Source organism: Grosmannia clavigera, assembly GCF_000143105.1.
Source record: "Grosmannia clavigera kw1407 unplaced genomic scaffold GCSC_140, whole genome shotgun sequence".
Taxonomy (NCBI): domain Eukaryota; kingdom Fungi; phylum Ascomycota; class Sordariomycetes; order Ophiostomatales; family Ophiostomataceae; genus Leptographium; species Leptographium clavigerum.
In genome coordinates, this window is record NW_014040801.1 from 3,525,490 (window position 1) to 3,543,160 (window position 17,671).

The following is a 17,671-nucleotide window of genomic DNA, read 5'->3' on the forward strand; positions in this document are numbered from 1 at the left end:
TAATATTGGAGGAAACATTGCCTAGAACTAAAGTATATCGTTTCCGCATCTATTGGCGAGCCCTGTTGAAGACGGCCTTATTCTTTTCTTCCCAGTCGATATTGTTCATGGCAATAGGTGTTGTGTACTGGCTGACGAGCATGAACGCATAGCAGGCCATTTGTCCAACAGCCAAGCCTTTGGCGCGCTGAGTAAAGTTCAAAAACCTTGACCGGGTAGACAAACGTGAGCGGTGTCCATACGAAGCTGTACGAGCCCAGGAAGAGAAATATGATGGCCATCATGCCATTGCTAGCGGCCTTGTTGCTCCCATCGCCGTACAAAGCCGACAGGACGGTCATGAGGCAGCTGGCGCCGAGCAGCATTCCCTTGCGGCCCATGTAGTCCATGGCGAAGGGCCCGGCGATGGCGCAGCCAAAGTTGAAGATGATCATGCCGATATTAGTAATCAGCTGCTGGCGGGTATTGGTAATGCCAGCCGAGTCGAGGACGTTGCCGATGTACGAGGAGACAATGTTGGAGCCGATCACCTGGGCGGCAATATTGAGGACGATAACGATGCCGAAGCGGCGGAAGTTGGGCAGCGGACTGACTGATAAGAGACTTGAACGACTGGGACGGCAGCGTCTGCTCGTAGGCCAGCACAGATGATATCTCGTGGCACTCGGCCTGCACGAAGCTGTTGTCGGCGTCGCCGTTGCCGTGCAGGACGGCCAGCAGCTGCAGGGCCTCCTCATGGCGGTCCTGAGAGACGAGCCAGAGGGGTGACTCGGGCGTGAAGGGCAGCAGGCTCAGGGCGAAGAGGGGTGACTCGGGCGTGAAGGGCAGCAGGCTCAGGGCGAGGAGGCTCGGCACGGCCTGGCCGATAGAGAGGCCACGCCACGTCCACGTGGTGTTGTAAAAGTACGTACCGATGGAATGCCCGAGACGATGGTGGCGATAATTTACCAGATGGCCATGTAGAGGTCGCCCAAAAGGCCGCGCGTCTTGGGATGGGCAATATCCATGACCCATGTGGGCGCAGAAACGCCGTTCAAGGTGACGGCCGCGCCGAGGAAGAAGCGACCGATGCAGAACATGGCCTCATGGACGGCAGCGGCCTGGATTATGCCAGCCTTGCGGCCCCAGCGATCACACACCTGGTCGGCAGAGAGGCCACCAATGACGGAGCCTGCGTTGATGATGGCGACGTTGAGGCCCAGCAAATTTATCCCCAAGATGAAAGTCTGTAGATGATGAGTCAGCACGATATTTCTCATCTAGGAAACGATAGGAGACGGGAATGTACAGCTGACATATGTGTTGACGAGGTTCATGTTGTTCATGGAAGACTGGTCGTAGCCCTGAGTGCAGTCGTTGAAGACGGCCGTGGCAAAGACCAGGGTCAAGATCACGGCTGACTTGTCGGACACAAACCTAGAGCCTGAAACCATGGCGTATTACATCCGTGTTTGTGTCTATGTCTGTATTGATTATTTTCTTTCCTTCTTTTCTCCGTCTGTCCCCATGTTTCTTCTCCTCCTTGTTTACGATGAGGTATCTATTCCCTCTTTTCCTCTTTTCCTCTATTTTTTTCCTTGGCCCTGACCCTTTCTCTGCGCTCTATCCTTATCTATGTCCGTCTTTTAGCCGTCTTACAATCGGTGACCGCTGCTCATCATGATCTTGGAGACGGCCAACGTCGTGCAGAAGAGTGGAAAGAAGCTGACTATCCTGTGTCTTGGACCGTTGACCAACCTGGCCTTGGCAACGATGAAGGACCCCACACTATCACAGAAGCTGGACCGGGCGTTTGGTTTCTACGTCACCGGGACGACGCGCAGCACGGGCGACATTCTGGCCTCCGAATGGAACATTTATGTTGATCCAGAAGCGGCCTCTCTCGTGTTTGGCACTGTGCTTGATCTCTACGCGTTAGGGCTGGATGTAGCCACAAGGCCGGACGTGGAGTTCTCGGCTGAACATTTCCAGAAACTCCGAATTCCAGAAGAAACGAACAAGCCCGAAGCCAGGTTTCTGCTGGGAGTCATTCAAGCTGCAAGCAATGTCGATGCTAGAGGCTTTTTAGACTTGCTAATCGACACAATTTGTTAATAATAGACAATACCGAGTTGCCTCAGACGTTGTAATAGCCGAGCTATCGGAGTACGTCTTTACGACTCATATTTTTAGTTTAGGAGCTATCGCTTCTTAGCCGCTTTTATCTATAATTACGGCAATATTTGCGGAAAATGGAAGTATCTAGGCATAGCCATGCCTAAACGTTCATTAGTATTGACTAGCCATCTTTTATTAGCTAACACCCCGTTTCGCGTGTCGTTTATTCCACCTCAAGGAGCCTAGGTCCTTGGAATGGACTGTCACAGACGGCCATATATACAATCATTAGGAAGTCGGACACACAGTCAAGCAAAAAGATGGCCTTTTCGTTATCCTATGCAATACAGGAAACAACAACAGGTCCGTATTACTTGCTCTATATGCAAATAGCATGTAAAGTTCACAAAAGGCGAGTGCCCCTGCCATGAGCACTTTACTGCAGCGTTCCACCCAGTGTCTCAAAGTCGTCCCAATACATGACAGCTCTGATCTAGAAGGTTGACAATGTCAATCTATATCGGGGCTGAACTACCTGAGACATTTTTTAGCCATCTACGTTGCCTTCCGCCTAAAAGCCCCTGCCGCTGCTCCCTGACCTCTGTACAGAGTACATGTGAGCGATTGAATGGGGATATCGATTGGGCATGGACAGTAGGACTCAAAGAGAGTTCTGGCCAGTAAATCAGAAGGTACGGTGAACAATAATACGAAGGGAAAAAGGGCGCAATTTTCCCCCAAATTTCTTTCGTAAGAGGGACTTACATGATCTAAGCTGATATGTAAAAGAACCATATTGTGACTTTTATTTTTTCTCACTCTCAAGAGAGCTATTACACACAGTTTAAAATCGAAACAGTCACTCAACCCTGGCACAATGGAAGTTTCGTAGGGCCTCTTCTTTTGCCCCTTGATGCATAAATGACATAACAACACTTAGTAGAGGCACTAGAATGGGGTCTTTTTTGTCATTAAACATTGCTTAATGACGCTAAATTCGTCTGTGACTGTACTACACAGTATAGTACGGAGTATAGAGGTCCTTACCAAAAGAGTAGTCCAACTTCGATATAACATCGGCAGTATACTAGGTACTTCATACCGTAAAACATTTATGCGTCCGGAGAATGGTACTGCTTGTATAGCCACCGCGTTGATCTAAAAGTGAGAAGTGACGGAAATGACAGGAAATTCTAAGAACTTACACTAAAGTACTGAGTGATAAGAGAAGTCCCCTAAGACCACCTATGTTGGCTGCACGGGATGACATGTCAAGACCCCTCGCGGGATGCTAACGCGTCACATAACCAGTCCTACGTTTCTTAACCAATCAAATGTGGAACAATTTATGCCTTCTGTCACTACTTACACACCTATATATATATAAAAACACTCTCTTCTTCCCTCTCCTTAAGAGAGGGACATACACAGAGGAATTAAGCAAATACCTACTTATATACGCAGTGCACTTATAAAGAAAAGCAACACCCAAAGCAGCAAGCACATTACGCCCACGACTTCGCCAGCGTCGGGCGGGCTCGCCTTGTCTTCCCTCGTGGGATCCCAAGACGAGCCCGCAAGGGCCAACCATACACCACCTCGGCTTGTAACGAAGGGAGGTGCCTTACGGCACCTCTCTACGTATACAGGTGCGTGTGTTAGTAGGTGTGTATTTTGTTGGTTCAAGCTAAGGCCTTACCCAACCTCCGCTCTTAGTACCAATAATTTTTCTACAGCGGCGGCGTACTTTATGAACAACGCTGCCGTCTACCCTATAGCCACCCTATCACTTCGTAAAAATAACCGAATGTTCCATTGTGCTAAAAATTGACGTAAGATTTTGATCTCCGCCGCCAATTTGTAATGGACGATCAAGCCTAATAAACGATCAGAATAAAGCTTCTTATAAGTGCGATTTGTATAAAGAGCTAGATTGGGAAGTTCTGATGGAAATATTGGCGGTTTTGACAATGGGTTAGGAAGACAGATACGTTAAGGTCCCATGTAATATGTCATCGTATTTTGGACTCCCTTGTCATTCTTGTACAAGTTACCACAGTCAGACTAGCGTGGGGACTGCATAAGCAGTCCTGAAGGATATTGCTATCACGTGGTCTGATTTTACAACCTATATACACACTCTGTCTCTCTTTCCCTCCCTGCCTACAATTACGCACAAACAAACAGAATACACACGACACCCAGAAATACATACAAGCAGACAGAGATGCACACAAACAAGAAATACGAAAAGAAAATCACAGCCACCCAAGTAGAAGACATGAAACTTTGCTTGACTCGTCGAGTCTCAGGCCCCGCTAAAGAAGATTGGCCAAGGTTTTTGTGGCACTGTCTGGTCAGAGAGCGACGAGAACAACGCAACCGATGATTATGAACACGAGCATCCCCAACTCGCTCTTAAGCGAGAAGACGGTGGCCCAGGACGATCCATTCAAACGAGCATCAGATACATGGACAGCTTCTTAGAATTCTACAAAGTATTGGTGATGATGAACCTGGGAAATTTCGAGTCAATATTCCCTTTTGTGAGGGTCTCGTTAGAAAAGAGTCGCCATACTGGCCAGGAATTCTCTCGCGGCTTCCTCCAGGGGTTGAGCCCTGCAATGCTCTAGCCAACGAGAGGATTCCGTCTATGCCTGACCACATCCGCAGATTACTATTTCGCAACTACTACCCAGAGGCGACGAATTCCTCTGCGGCAGCCACTGCGACTGACGACTACTGCATAATTCGCCCATATTTAGGACGTCGTCGACACAAACCACAAGCAAGCACCACAAGGGCACGACCTGGTCGGTTGGTGATGCTTAGTCTTCGCAACTTTCCTCTTCATCTTGACCAAATCGAGCAGCTAGACCTCCCAGCCAAGGAGTATGCTCTTGCTATGGCAAACACCCTTGCTTTTTTACACTGGACGGCAAGAGTCGACGCAAACGATATAGAGTTTGTTCTAGCTCCTGATCGCAAGGTTTCTTCAACTTCCGCGAAATACAGCCCAGGGGTCGGGTCTATTAAATTCCAATCTGAGGCTTTCGGCACCCAGGCCATATGGGTGCTTGATTTTGATTGTTGCAAAGATATGACGATGGACAAGACAGGGGTCAAACAGGCGTCTTAAAGTTTCTACGCAACGATCCCTTCTATCCTAGGCCACCAAGCAGTCGTAATAAGTCGGCTCTTGATGAGCAACTCTGGGATATATTTCAAACTCGCTTCTTGAACTCGAGCAACTCAATATTGAAGGAGGAGGAGGATTCTATTAAACAGCTACCTGCGTTGCTTATAGAGGAAATTGTGCTGAGTTCCAGAGAGAAGTAAGACCTAACGCACGGGATTTTCTCAGCCATAGCTGACAAATGCGGTGGAATTGATGTGCAAGACGACTCGTCCGTTAGGTTGCTCTTTAAGTTCAGAAAACAGTGTACCAGTATATACCTATTTGAGTGAAAAGAAAAACAATACAGAGTCTAGCTTGCAGAAAACTACAGTAGAGTAGCAGCAATGCTTATCAATACGGTAAAATTGGTGGGTGGTTTCATAAATGTGACCTGAATTACAACCGATCTGGCAAATAACCAGGTCTCGTCCACCAGAAAGAACGAAAGTTAAGCATCGAAAGGACCTTTGAGCAGCAATTATTCACACACAAGTTGTCAGCAGCATCACTGGTCTGGTTTATACGTTGGCACAGCGAGCTTATATTACACTATTACAACTGCATGTCAGCGACATCATCCAAGCGCCGAAATCTAGCCTCACCTTTGTACGAAACTTCCCAGGCCCCACAGTACACGCAACGTTGGCAGAGATTTTCCTCTCCCAGAAGCACTTCGACCAGGTTTTCTTCGCACATGTCTCTCAAGTTTGGCGACTGCGCTACTCGTTTGATGCCCCTGTATTGCAGGATTGGGGGTTCTGCAGTGAGCAAGTCGCTCAACGATACCGACATCAAGGTCTGCTTACGAAGTCGAAAGTGCGGCTGTGGTAAGACGCAATATGTTTATGCTTATTATTGCCCGGGTCGTGCTCACGTGTCCTATCTGCCTCAGGCAACTTACGTATTACTTGTGCAGATTTCGTAGAGGCGGGCAGGGCAGTATGGTGATTTCGCATCGAACTCTAATTGCGACTTGATACATAGCCCAGGATGGGAATCAAAACACACAAAATGGCACAATCAAAAGGAAAATGAATTTCTGTCTACCCTGTCCGTCTGATCCAGTGATACAAACGGCAAACCAATGCAGCATGCGAGTTTACATACAGCCTTCATACGCGACTTCAAAGAATTTAAAGGAGCGCAGCCACACCAATGACAACCGCTAGGCTGGCAAAGGACAGACGGACCGAAGAGGCACCGGCTGTCGCAAAGGTAGCCGTGCCGCTGGCCGCAGAGTCCGTCGCGGTCGACTTCGAGGTGGTGGTGTGGGCTGCGGAGGTCGCAGTCTCCTTGGTTCCGGTAGCAGCACCGGTAGCAGTGCCGGTAGCCGTGCCGGCAGCAGCGCCAGTGGCAGCGCCGGTAGCGGTCTCGGAGGCAGCAGTGCCAGTCTTGTGCGAAGAGCCGCTGGCCTTGTCGGTGGCGGAAGCGGAAGCAGAACCAGAAGCAGAGCCAGAAGCAGAGCCCGAGGAGCTAGTGGCAGAGCTGAGAGAAGAAGACGAAGCAGATGAAGTGACAGCCGGGCAAGTCAGGTTCCAGCGCGGCGTGGTGTTCAGGTCGTCGGTGATGGAGAACTTCATGGTCTGGGCAGAGTCGGAGTCGCGCAGGATGTACCAGAAGGTGGTGGTCTGGCCGAACAGCAAGTCGCAGCCGACCTCGTCCCAGTACTGCTTGGCGTTCTCGACGCTGGGCACGGCCTTCGCCCAGTCCTTGCCGGTCCAGGGCCAACCGGTCTCAGTCACCCAGACAGGCTTGCCGCCCGCAACACCGATGGTGGCCTGGTAGGCCTCCTTGAAGAGCGCAGCCGCGTTGCCAATGGAGTTGTCGACGGTGCCCTGGTAGTACGGGTACTCGTCCACGCCGAGCCAGTCGATGGCGTCAATGACGGCCTTGTTTGACGAGTTCGTCCACGCATCCCACGTGTCGACGTGGCCGACCGGCACAGACGCGAGCCCAGTGCCGGAAACAGCCTTCTTGTAGGTGTTGATGAAGTTGACAATGTCGTCCGGCTGGGCGGCCAGGCCGGAGTCGTTCTCGACGCCCGTTTTCGAGTTGCGGTACAGGTCCTCGCTGCCGATGGACATGCCGATGACCAGGTCGGTCAGCTCGGTGCCGTACGTCTTCACAGCAGCCAGCAGGGCGTCCAGCTCGTTCTGGATCGTCGTGGTGCCCGAGGTCCAGATGCCCAGCAGCAGGTGGGTCTTGGTCTCGATGGCGGCCTCGAACGCCTCGATCGGCGTGTTGGTCGAGTAGGCCTGAATGTTGGTGTACAGCCGGACGGCGTTGAAGTCGCCGGGGGCACCATCCAGCTTCTGTGCTGCCTCGAACTCGGCCTTGAAGTCGGCCTTGAACTTGGCGCTGTCGTCGTACATCTTGGAGCCAGAGCTGAAGCCCAGGTAGTTGGTGGCGCTGACGCTCGTGGCCAGCGCGGCCAGAGCGAGGGTGAGCGAAGAGTGCATCGTGGCTGTGCTTGTTGTCTCGTCAAAGAAAGATATAACGGTGTTTTGATGTTTTCAGGGAGCAGAAGCCGTTGAGGAAAGCAGGCTTCTATGGGGAGGGAAAGGAACGGCGTTGAGCCAAATAAGGAGTGACTGAAAAGAAAAGGACTGACGGTGCTACAAACAGGAGCAAGAAGCAGAAAACAGCACAGTCGCAAGTGAAGGAGTGAGTGATTGAGGAAGAAAGAAATACGAGATGCAAAAGGCTAGTCAAACATGGAGTTAAGTACTCAAACCAACGCCAAGCCCCCCTGATGGGACCCGCTATAAATCTAAGTAATCAGGTCCGTTGTTTATATATAGCCGGCGGACAGTGTGCGATCTGAGCTCCCTGCAAAAGTCGGCGGATCAGCGGTGAAACTGTCTCTCTTGCACAGTGCCATTTTTAGCAAACAATTCTCCCGACACAATCTTCCCGACGGGTGATGAACAATGTTGACTTTGATCGCATGCCACCACTCCGGCGCGTTGTGAGATAGGATCTTGCATGCGATTCTACTCGAAGCAAGCAGGATTCTTCAGTGATGGCAGCGCTATTGCCGTTCGATTAGCTGGAACGGCGGGCGGCTGAGTTCGGCATGATATCCACTAAAATTGTTCTTTGGCCAATTACTCCGTATTATTGCGTCCCCTTTTAATACGAGAATCCCCACCTGCCCTGGGCACCGTCTAATTTTAATTCTTGCAGTTGGCATTTTAACTTGTCCAATTTACAGTTGTTACTCGTAAGATGCTTGCTTGTTTTAGCTTTGCAGCAAAACGTAGGCTGAAGGTGGAGGTCGGATCTGCTGTTACCAAAGTACTCCGTACGACTGTGCTGTTCCGAACGCTTGCCCGAAAAGGCTGAAGGACGTACATAACTAAAGTATATTAGCTGCACTCCATAACCACGGTACCTGCAGAAAACTGCGGTGAGCTTTGGCCGATGCACTGCCTGGGCGGAATACGAAAATTCATACTCCGTAATACGGAATACTCCGTATTCTTTACGTCGTTCCAGTCTAATTTGAAGGATCGCCAGAATGCAGGGCCACCATAGGCTAGTGGATGCCGACACGTGACCACGTGATAACAACACACTGTAATGTCACTCCGCTCCACGCGACCTCCTGCATTTCTTCAATTTATCACATGCCAGTTATGTCACAAAGCAGACATTTTAACTCTTTAAAATGAGAACGATGAAATTAAGTTTGGCATTCGGAGGTCCAGACGGTCGACGAAGCCAAGCCAACCCCATCGAATGCCGCATGTCGGCAATAGCCAGATTGTCTCGGGAATGCAAGAAAATGTTAACTCGTGAATATTCCGTAATACGTTACGCATTAAGCTCAAGTACTCTGCATGTCGAAACTACTAAACTTAACACTTTAATTATTAACTGTATCTACACATGATGCCAGAGTAGTGCTCGCAAATAACGTCACAGATGAAACTACGGCCAACGTCGTCGCCGTTTCCGTTGCCAGCTCAGTCGTCATCGCCAGCAAATTTATGGCGCCAGGCCCGCAGCGCAGCTCGAAGTCGCTGCAGGAGCAGGTCGTGGTGCAGCGAGTAGCGGCATTGCGGGCGACCACCACAAGTCGTTGGTGTCATCCAGAACATAGCCGTAGTGGCAGCCGGTGCACTTGGCGAGACAGTTTCGGATGTACAAATTGGCTCATTAGTTCGAGTTCTCGGCGCTTTCGGCAGGTTGCCCTCGTCAGAGCTATCCTCGTCTTCGGGGTCTTCCCGTAAGATCATCCGTTTCTCTGAGGCTAGAGTGACAGCTTCTGCTGCCTTGTGGACTCGACGTGCCGCCTTAGTCACCTCATGGATCGGCAGTTGCAGCGAAGCATCAACACCGATGTCTTTAATCCAGGGAACCCACAACACTTGAGATGGCGAATTGGTGTTACCGCCTACACTAGAGTGTAATAGTATGGACCTTGTATCTTGCCTTGAAGCGTGGTTGGAAGGTTATACAACTTTACTTATAAAATAAAAATCAGGTCAAGAAAATGATCAAGCAGAGAGGGAAGAGGCGTTTGTACTCGCGATGACGCCAAGTGAGGCCAACTTTGCTTGAGTGCACGCAAAATATTTCCACTACGCAACACTGCTGAGCAACGGACATGGCCCTACTATCGGCGTACACCGACATAACTCTTTTAGAATCAGTGTGAACATTGCGATCTTTTCTGTATATTTTAGACTCTATTTAAGCGGGACGTCTTCTGGCAAATACGTATCAGGAACACATGCCTGCCACCAGTCTCTAGCGTACACATAATTCTGACCCACTTCCTTACTAATTTGAGGCCAGCTCGCTCAAAGGCCGGGACCAATTCGTTGTCAGATCAGACACTGGAGAGTAGCAATAATGATAGTGGGTCTTCAAAAAACGACAGACTCGTCACTCTAACTTTGGGTGTTGCCGCAATCGTGTCACGATATCGTAGCATTGTGTGGTGATAGCCAAGCGCAAGGGGGTACAGCTATCCTCATTTGAGAGGTTCGGATCGGTTCTGTGGTCTCGCTGTAGCATATCTACCAGGACAAGCGATCGCCTGTAGACCGCCATGAACAAGGGCGACCATCCGTGGCAATCGGAAACGTTGGGATCCGTGGCCGGGTGCTCCAGCAGCAGCCGTACTCATTTTTCTCCGGCACGGGAGGATGCATTTGTAGCCCACCACAATGCTGTGCGACTATCGCCGTCGACTGCATTTGGGTTGATGGTACCTAAGCTAAGTAGCCGTTCCATCACGGCGACTTTGCCCCGGCTGGCGGCCTTGACCAATGGAGGTTTTCCAATCTCCTGCACGGCACCCTCCCTCTGTAGAAAGTAACTGTAGTAAGCGCCAATAACTGGTGCAGTTTTAGCCTCCTTTGTTATCCTGATCGTTGCCGTACGCTGCTTTCGACCTGCAACGTTGGGGTCTAGATCAGCACGTCTTAGGAGAAGATCTGCTACCGCAGGCACTCTGTCTGTCTTGAAAAGCGAACACGACAATGCTGTGCCCCTTGGGCCGCTGATGTTGATGTCAATATCGCTTCGGGAGAGCAAAAGCTTGACTGCTTCCATGTTCTGGGTGAGAACTGCACATATAAGGGGAGTCAAATTGTGGCAAAGGAAGTTGACATCTATCCCATCAATGGATAAAAGCAGCTTCATTCCATGGGCGAAAGCTCTGATGGCATAATGAAGAGGATGCCAGCCTTCGTAGCTAAAGTCGTTTATGTTGACTGGGTGCCGGCCTAATAGAAGTCTGGTCATTTGTGCATAGCCTTGAATTACTGCCACGAAAATCGACTGGCGCACGGATTCGTAAAAAAATGCAGAGGCTCGCACTTCGGGACGCTCTAGCAGCGGTCCTATGGCCTCCACGTTGTTTCCCCTCGCGGCAAGAACCAATGGAGATTGTGACCTCGGTCCGATGCTGGCGTCGACCTTTGGATGCTGCAAGAGTAAGCTGACGATTGAGCGGCGGCCATTAAGCAGCGCAGTGTAGAGTGGTGTATATCCATTCCGGTCTTCCATGTTGACATCCACGTTATCGTGCGAAAGAAACTCCTTTACCAGGATGGTGTAACTTCCCGTGCAGGCTATATGCAGCGGCGTCCCCAGATTCCAATTTATCATGTTCGGATCGACTTCTTGCCGAGACAGCAGCACGCGAGCAACTCTATATTCGGATTCCAATACAGCCTTATGCAGCGGTGTTCGGCCTCTTGTATCCATCACGTTCGGGTGTAGTTCCGGTCTTTGGGCGAGTAGTACAGCCGTTTGCCTGTGGTTTTTTGTCATGGCTACGAAAATGGGCAGCTTGCCTTCGTCGCGGCCGGCATTGACATCGACCCTGTCCAGAGAGAGCAAAAACTCGGCGACGCTAATCTGGTCATTTTCTATGGCATCTGCCAGGGAGAATCCAAGATCGACGCCGTTATGGGCCAAGGTCCTCACTACTTCCAAGCGACCTAAACATGCTGCCGCCTCCATTGGGGTGCCCAGGCGCCCCTTGCTTATCGCGGCATCCGCACCGGCTTCGAGCAGCATCTGCACACAGGAAGGCTGTCCAGCAGATGCAGCAGCATACAGCGGGTAGCCAAACAGGCTGTTATTTTCATTAGGGTCTTCGCTCGCCTGAAGCAGTGTTTGGACGACGGACAGATCGCCGGCAGATGCGGCAACCGAGAGGCAGCTGCTTAGCACAAGCAGTTCCAGAGGCGACTTCATGACTGGTTCTTGGTCGTCGATACGTGGGTCGTCCAGCATCAAGAGTCTTTCTTGCATCAATTTCTTACGCGTCCACTCGAGCCCAAAGTGCGAGACCATTGCATAACACGCGGCCTTGATGTTACGCACGTCGTCGCAATATTCCTGGTTATGAGCTTTCCATAAATGGATGCTTAGCATCGCGATCCGGACGTTAAGTAGCGGCACGGTGAAGTGCTTTTCTCCAAACGTGAATTTTGTTGCGAATAGCCAAGCGGCCGCCTCCAAGTCTATTGCCAATATCACGTCTTGACTTAGTTCATACTTGTTCCCATAGATCTTCCGAAAACAGTCCCGCGAAAGAAGGAAGTCAAACCGTCCTAGCCAGTTTGTTAGACAGTGAAGCAAAGTCTAGAAGGGCAACCACGATTCTTTACTCACGGCAGACCAGTCGTAGCCGAAGGAGTCCACGGAGGCGAGAAGAATGGTATGCGTCCCACGAGGCTGAAACGACATGGTGGATGATGTATTCCAAAAGTTCCACTGGAAGCCGAGCAAGCGCCATTGTGACAGACGTAAGAGCGCCAGCTTCATGCAGCCGAAGGTTGTAAAACAGATGAGGATTGGGAGTGTCTTACTTTTGATGGGTCTGGGTATTCTCTAGACTAGTTTTACCGCTTACATAGCCTATGTAATGACTTAAGGGCTTAGGTGCTAGCGTATTTAGCACTTAATAAGGTACTGCTAACTAAGATTGCACGATGAGGAGGATGCCAAAGCGCAGGTCGTTCGCCAGGTCTTTACAGCAGGCGAGTCCTGTCATTTACGCCCCTGCTAAATGATTTGTCCCTTTTAGGGGTGAGCACAGGTGCCAATCGCCTCTGCAGGTTTGTATCGGCCTGTGCTTACGCTGACTTAAGACGTCTTATTTTTTTATCAATCGTGTCCCGATGAAATTTGCACTTGTATATAAGAAAGCCAACTTTGGCCCAGTTTGTTTTTCGTGACAAGAAATTCAAACAATCAGAAAGGGTACAAAAATGAAAGAAAACAACAGCTGCACGCATATCTTGGGCACAACACACGTAATGTTCTATCCTTTCAGCTCGTCTAACAAACATGTCGTGTAGACAACCACTCTCACGCTCTTCACATTGTTTACCCAATTTTTGTACAACGCTTTTGCGTACACAGCAATTCGGTCTCCAGACTGCATGCGGGGAATGAACAAACAGTCGTTGCTCTCACTGTCTGGACAGTTAATAGTTTGGTATACCGAATCATCCCTTGACAGAATCATACGATGATCTGTTATCCGACCGAAGGCGCGCAGGTTTGGAGTTATGCTGATAGGCCTTTGGGTGCGTTGGGTGCCTCCATCGGCGGATAAAACATTAAACGAAAACCATGTGTATGACTGATCGTAGCTGCTTTTCATATTGATATCAGCATGTCCTTGGTCTTTACTGGACAGGTAGAAGCAGATCTTGCATACGGGCCGCAGCTTTCGTCCCAGAAGGGGCGGAGTAGTCAGATAGACAGGATCTATCTGGCTGCGGTCTTGGTTGTAAGACTGCGGCTCCTCACGGGACGCCGTCAGTTTCAGCCAATATCCGGCGGTGTTCAAAATATGGACGATAATTGTGTGGATAGCCACGCGTGGCTGCGATGAAGACTGCCGAGACGCTCGGAGCATTGATTGCAGTACCAGGTATGCCCGAAACACATCGTCGGCTGTCTCTGGCCAGTACTTTCTGTCGTTGTCGAGGCTGTTGTCGCTGTCGTCCATACTATTTGCATAAGTGCGAATTTTCGATACCAGCTTTCCTTCCAAGCTGCCCGGCAGTGTTCCTGCACCATCGACTCTAGCCACTTGGCCTACGTCAAGTACAGCTTTATCCTCGGGATCGATAAGACTGATATTGGCTCCATGGAATATTAAGAAATGCGCCAATGGCAAGGCACCCTTTCTTATGACCTCTGACAGCATCCATTTTCTGTCTACGACCTGTTGCAGTCTTGCCTGTCGTTGGACGGTGTTCGTCTCCATCATTTTCGTAAACAGATCCAGTACCCAAGGGTCGTCAGCGACCAACCGCCGACGGCCGTCGCTGTAGGGCGGCAAGTCGGTCAGAGCCATGACCATCGCGCGGCAAAAGGTACTATGCTCATCGAAGGGGCCGGAAAACGGGTCCGCACCGGCCTTGAGCAGAACTTCGGCCACGGAAAAGTGCCCCGTGTGGATGTCATTGGGCGGAGTGATGCCCATGCCCCAGGCCATCGCATCGATCCCAGCGAAACCCTGCACGTTCGGGTCGGCTTTATGCTTCAAAAGAAGCTCTGCACTGGCCACCGTTTCACAGTGGGCACAGGCGTGCAAAGGCGTGTTTCCCGTGACGGTCTTCCGGTTGGGATCTCCGCCAGCTTCGAGGTAGTTGCGCAAGTAGTCCAGAAAGTCGAAATGCGCTGCCACATGCACATCGGACGGGAAAATATCACCGTCTCCTGGCATCATGAGCCGTGTCCACCGCGAAAATGTGCGCTCGGCTCGGTTCCCCGTCAGATGGGAAAGCCAGTCTGCATACTCTCGCCTGGCCGGCTCGTCAAAAATGCGCTCGCAAATCGGCGCCAGCAGCTTGGAGTCGTCCTGCGTGCCACGTCCAGTTATGCTTGCACGGTCGATCAGCACAAACAGAGCCGTCTGCGCCCATCGAATCGTGCTTTCTTCAGAGCGGCAGAGTCGCAGCAGCGATGCCGTTGTATCGTGGCTCAAAGGACTTTCCGACGCCAACACGTGCCAGGCCCACTGCGTCGTCGCATAACGTTGCAGCATGATTCGATCCAAATAGGCATCAGCAGTCCTCTGGAGAGGCGCTCGATCGGTTTGGCGAGGTTCTCCTGGGAGAAGGTCGGCTTCGTAGGGAAACGCAGGCACGTTGTTGTAGCACAGATACGTGAGGCATATGCGTGCCATCAGTCCATGGGTCTCTTGTTCGTCCACAATGAGATCGCCGAAGATCTGTCCTCGATTGTCGGGATCGGCCAGATATTCCCTGGCCGACTCATGAACCAACGACACTATGGGATCGGTTGTGTTGCTCGTTACGGTAACCATCGAGCCGCAGAACCCAAGCAGTTCTGGCACGCTCAAAATGCTGCCGTCGTTGCTCTTCCCGTAACGAAACGTAGGCTCATCGACCGTTACCTGAAGGGCAGTCGAGATCTCCTTCAAAGACAATGGTCGCGCCGCACATGTCAGCAACCGCAGAATGAACTTTGAGTGTCTGCGCACGCTCTGTGACCGACTCCAAATGTCCCCCAGTATGCTGCGGTACACATCGTTCAGCTGAACTGGAGCCTCCTCAATCTCGGAAACGTAATCCTCCAGTAGACAGTCCTGAAGAGTGCGAACCATAAGCTCTACCCACAGAAACATACCATTGGCGCGTCGCTCAAAAGCGTGCATAAGTTCCTTCTGCATCTCTGCAGACGTTTTCTTCAAAGTCCCAATTTCCTGCGCAGAGAACTTGCGCATATCCCCTGCCGTATCTGCAGGGCTGATGTGAAGCTGTTGGTACGTTTTAGGCAGCGCCCCATCCACGAGCTGAACAAGGTTGTTGGACAGACGGCTGAAGATGGCACAGGGCGCGTTCTGAAGCAAGATGGGCAGCACCCCGGTGATGAATTTCTTGCGGTCGTTCTCAGCGCATTCGTCCAGTCCATCGAGAACCAAGACCACGTCCTTTTCCCGGCGAATGAGATCTACCAGAATTTTCTTGAGGGTGAACAAACCAGGATCGGGCTCGGACATCCGGGCCTTTGTGAGTTCAGCCAAGCCTTCTGCATCCCATGTGCACTGTTGCATCAGCTGCCACGTCCATGTACGCAGGATGGCACGAAGCGTTGTCGTTTTTTGCTCGCGGGTCTCGCAATAGAAATAGGCCGTTTTAAACATTTTCCCTCGAGTGGCCTTCCCAAACTCCTGTACCAAACTCGTGGCCAGGCTCGTCTTGCCTGAGCCTGGAATGCCCGTGATCCATAGTAATCGTCTGGCTGCATCATATTCATTTTGCTCGTTCGTTTCCTGCCCGTTCGCACTGAGTGACGATATCCACTTTTGGTATGCCTCCGTGTGCAGAAGCCATTGTCCCGATCCAACCACGTTGGTTTCCGAGCGCTCGTCAAACCTATCCCTCGTTGCCACAACCGGATTCAGCCATTTTGAAACCTTTGCCAGCGCAATTTCGCGGTCTTCCTTTTCTTTCTTTTCTTTGTCGCTCTTCAGAACATTTTGCATAGAACGCGTCACTTCGTTCGTATCCTTAACCGTTGCGTGGATATCAATACCCAGATTCATGTCGAGCACGTCAAGGGAAGCTTGAACCTTTTTCCGCAGAACCTTCACCTTGTCCTTCACAGTCATCCGATATCTCACCATGTCGTACTTCCGCTTGGCGCCCTGCATCACACCAGAGTGCCTCATAGGTCCTAATGTGTCGCCATACTCTTTGATCAACTCATTCTGGAATGCGAGCACGGCGGCGAGTATGGTTTTTATGTCCGTCTCAGGAGCTGCTTTCGGGGCAGCTTGCAATCGCTTAAGAACCTTACCTACCGAGCTTAACCATTGAATCGTTTCTTGGAATTCAACAGCAGACCCATTGGTTTCACTGAGCGCATTGGCGACTTTGCAGACCACATCGATGGCAGCGATGAGATCGCCTACAGACCAACCGAAAGACATCGTGGTGGAAGGTTGAGGCTGGATGAAAGAGGCAGAAGAGTTGAAAATAAGACTGCGAACCCAAAATTATGGCTGGGCAGCAAATAAATATGACCAAAGTTTTCGAAAAGAGGGAAGAAGAGAGGCTGGGAAAAGGAACACTATGACCTGCAGGGTTACCCCTCCATGGTGTCTTATCAACTGCGATGCATGTATGGCAAATTGCAGGTTGCGGCTGAACTGCATTAATTCCGGAGTATTTCTGATACGGCAATAAGGAAGTGATCCTTCCTACGGAGTGCTGTGTGCATCACGCCATATGCTTGTTGTCTCCCAAAGAAGGAAAGGTGCTTCCTTCGTGCTTACTTTTTACACGACGTTTTACCTCCTAAGTACACGAAACCAGTTAGTGATCTTGTATTCCACAATAAGGTACGGAGTACTCTCAATCTTTTAGAAAATATTTTTAAAAAAGAAGAAAAAATAAATCAAGCAGCTTAGGGAAGTCATGCACAAGCAACCAACGTTTAGCTAAAAAAACAAGACCCTCCTCAAGAAATTAATGGGCTGCACTGTACGTTCTAACTTTTTTTTCCAGATGGTGTATCAGTCATAGCCATAAAAGACATAGTATCGATTGAAAATTGGTAGCACCACGCTGGATGATTTGTTCCTTAAGCTTAGAAGCAGGGAAAGCGGAAGCGGCATTCGGATGGGCACAAGAACAGCTTTGAGTAACACAGTTGATTCAAAGTTTCACACATATCTTATAATAAAATCGGTGGGTGCTATTACTCTGCACACGCGTTTAAGTGGTCCAATATTACAGATTTCGTGTGCGATACTCCGTACGAAACCCAAATCTTCAATCAAGACCTACGACAGAAAGCCCCGTTGCTCTGAAGACTGACTGCACAAGAACAGGATACATGGTCAGGCGTAAGATACTCATTTTGAAGGCACGCAATTTTCCGGAG

The 17,671-nt window shown here is 50.4% G+C and overlaps 6 protein-coding genes across 6 annotated transcripts; 1 reads left to right on the top strand and 5 right to left on the bottom strand.

Moving 5' to 3' along the window:
• Positions 1-49: 49 nt before the first annotated feature.
• On the bottom strand, positions 50-1,433 carry CMQ_1520 (lactose permease; the record flags this gene model as incomplete). Its single annotated transcript, XM_014318599.1, has 5 exons — positions 50-187; positions 243-588; positions 665-847; positions 949-1,226; positions 1,296-1,433. The coding sequence occupies 5 exons, from the start codon at positions 1,431-1,433 to the stop codon at positions 50-52; spliced, it is 1,083 nt and encodes a 360-aa protein (XP_014174074.1).
• A 226-nt stretch (positions 1,434-1,659) lies between these two features.
• CMQ_1075 (inosine-uridine preferring nucleoside hydrolase) lies at positions 1,660-2,094 on the top strand (the record flags this gene model as incomplete). The annotated part of the gene is made up of 1 exon (XM_014318154.1): positions 1,660-2,094. The coding sequence occupies one exon, from the start codon at positions 1,660-1,662 to the stop codon at positions 2,092-2,094; it is 435 nt and encodes a 144-aa protein (XP_014173629.1).
• Positions 2,095-6,408: 4,314 nt separating this feature from the next.
• On the bottom strand, positions 6,409-7,734 carry CMQ_1071 (GPI-anchored cell wall beta-endoglucanase; the record flags this gene model as incomplete). The annotated part of the gene is made up of 1 exon (XM_014318150.1): positions 6,409-7,734. The coding sequence occupies one exon, from the start codon at positions 7,732-7,734 to the stop codon at positions 6,409-6,411; it is 1,326 nt and encodes a 441-aa protein (XP_014173625.1).
• Positions 7,735-9,243: 1,509 nt separating this feature from the next.
• CMQ_475 (uncharacterized protein) lies at positions 9,244-9,516 on the bottom strand (the record flags this gene model as incomplete). The annotated part of the gene is made up of 1 exon (XM_014317554.1): positions 9,244-9,516. One exon carries the CDS (start codon positions 9,514-9,516, stop codon positions 9,244-9,246), a length of 273 nt encoding a protein of 90 aa, XP_014173029.1.
• An 892-nt stretch (positions 9,517-10,408) lies between these two features.
• Positions 10,409-12,565, bottom strand: CMQ_1274 (ankyrin repeat protein; the record flags this gene model as incomplete). The annotated part of the gene is made up of 2 exons (XM_014318353.1): positions 10,409-12,136; positions 12,413-12,565. The coding sequence occupies 2 exons, from the start codon at positions 12,563-12,565 to the stop codon at positions 10,409-10,411; spliced, it is 1,881 nt and encodes a 626-aa protein (XP_014173828.1).
• Positions 12,566-13,365: 800 nt separating this feature from the next.
• CMQ_790 (nacht and ankyrin domain containing protein) lies at positions 13,366-16,715 on the bottom strand (the record flags this gene model as incomplete). Its single annotated transcript, XM_014317869.1, has 2 exons — positions 13,366-13,398; positions 13,467-16,715. 2 exons carry the CDS (start codon positions 16,713-16,715, stop codon positions 13,366-13,368), a joined length of 3,282 nt encoding a protein of 1,093 aa, XP_014173344.1.
• Between the last annotated feature and the right edge of the window lie 956 nt (positions 16,716-17,671).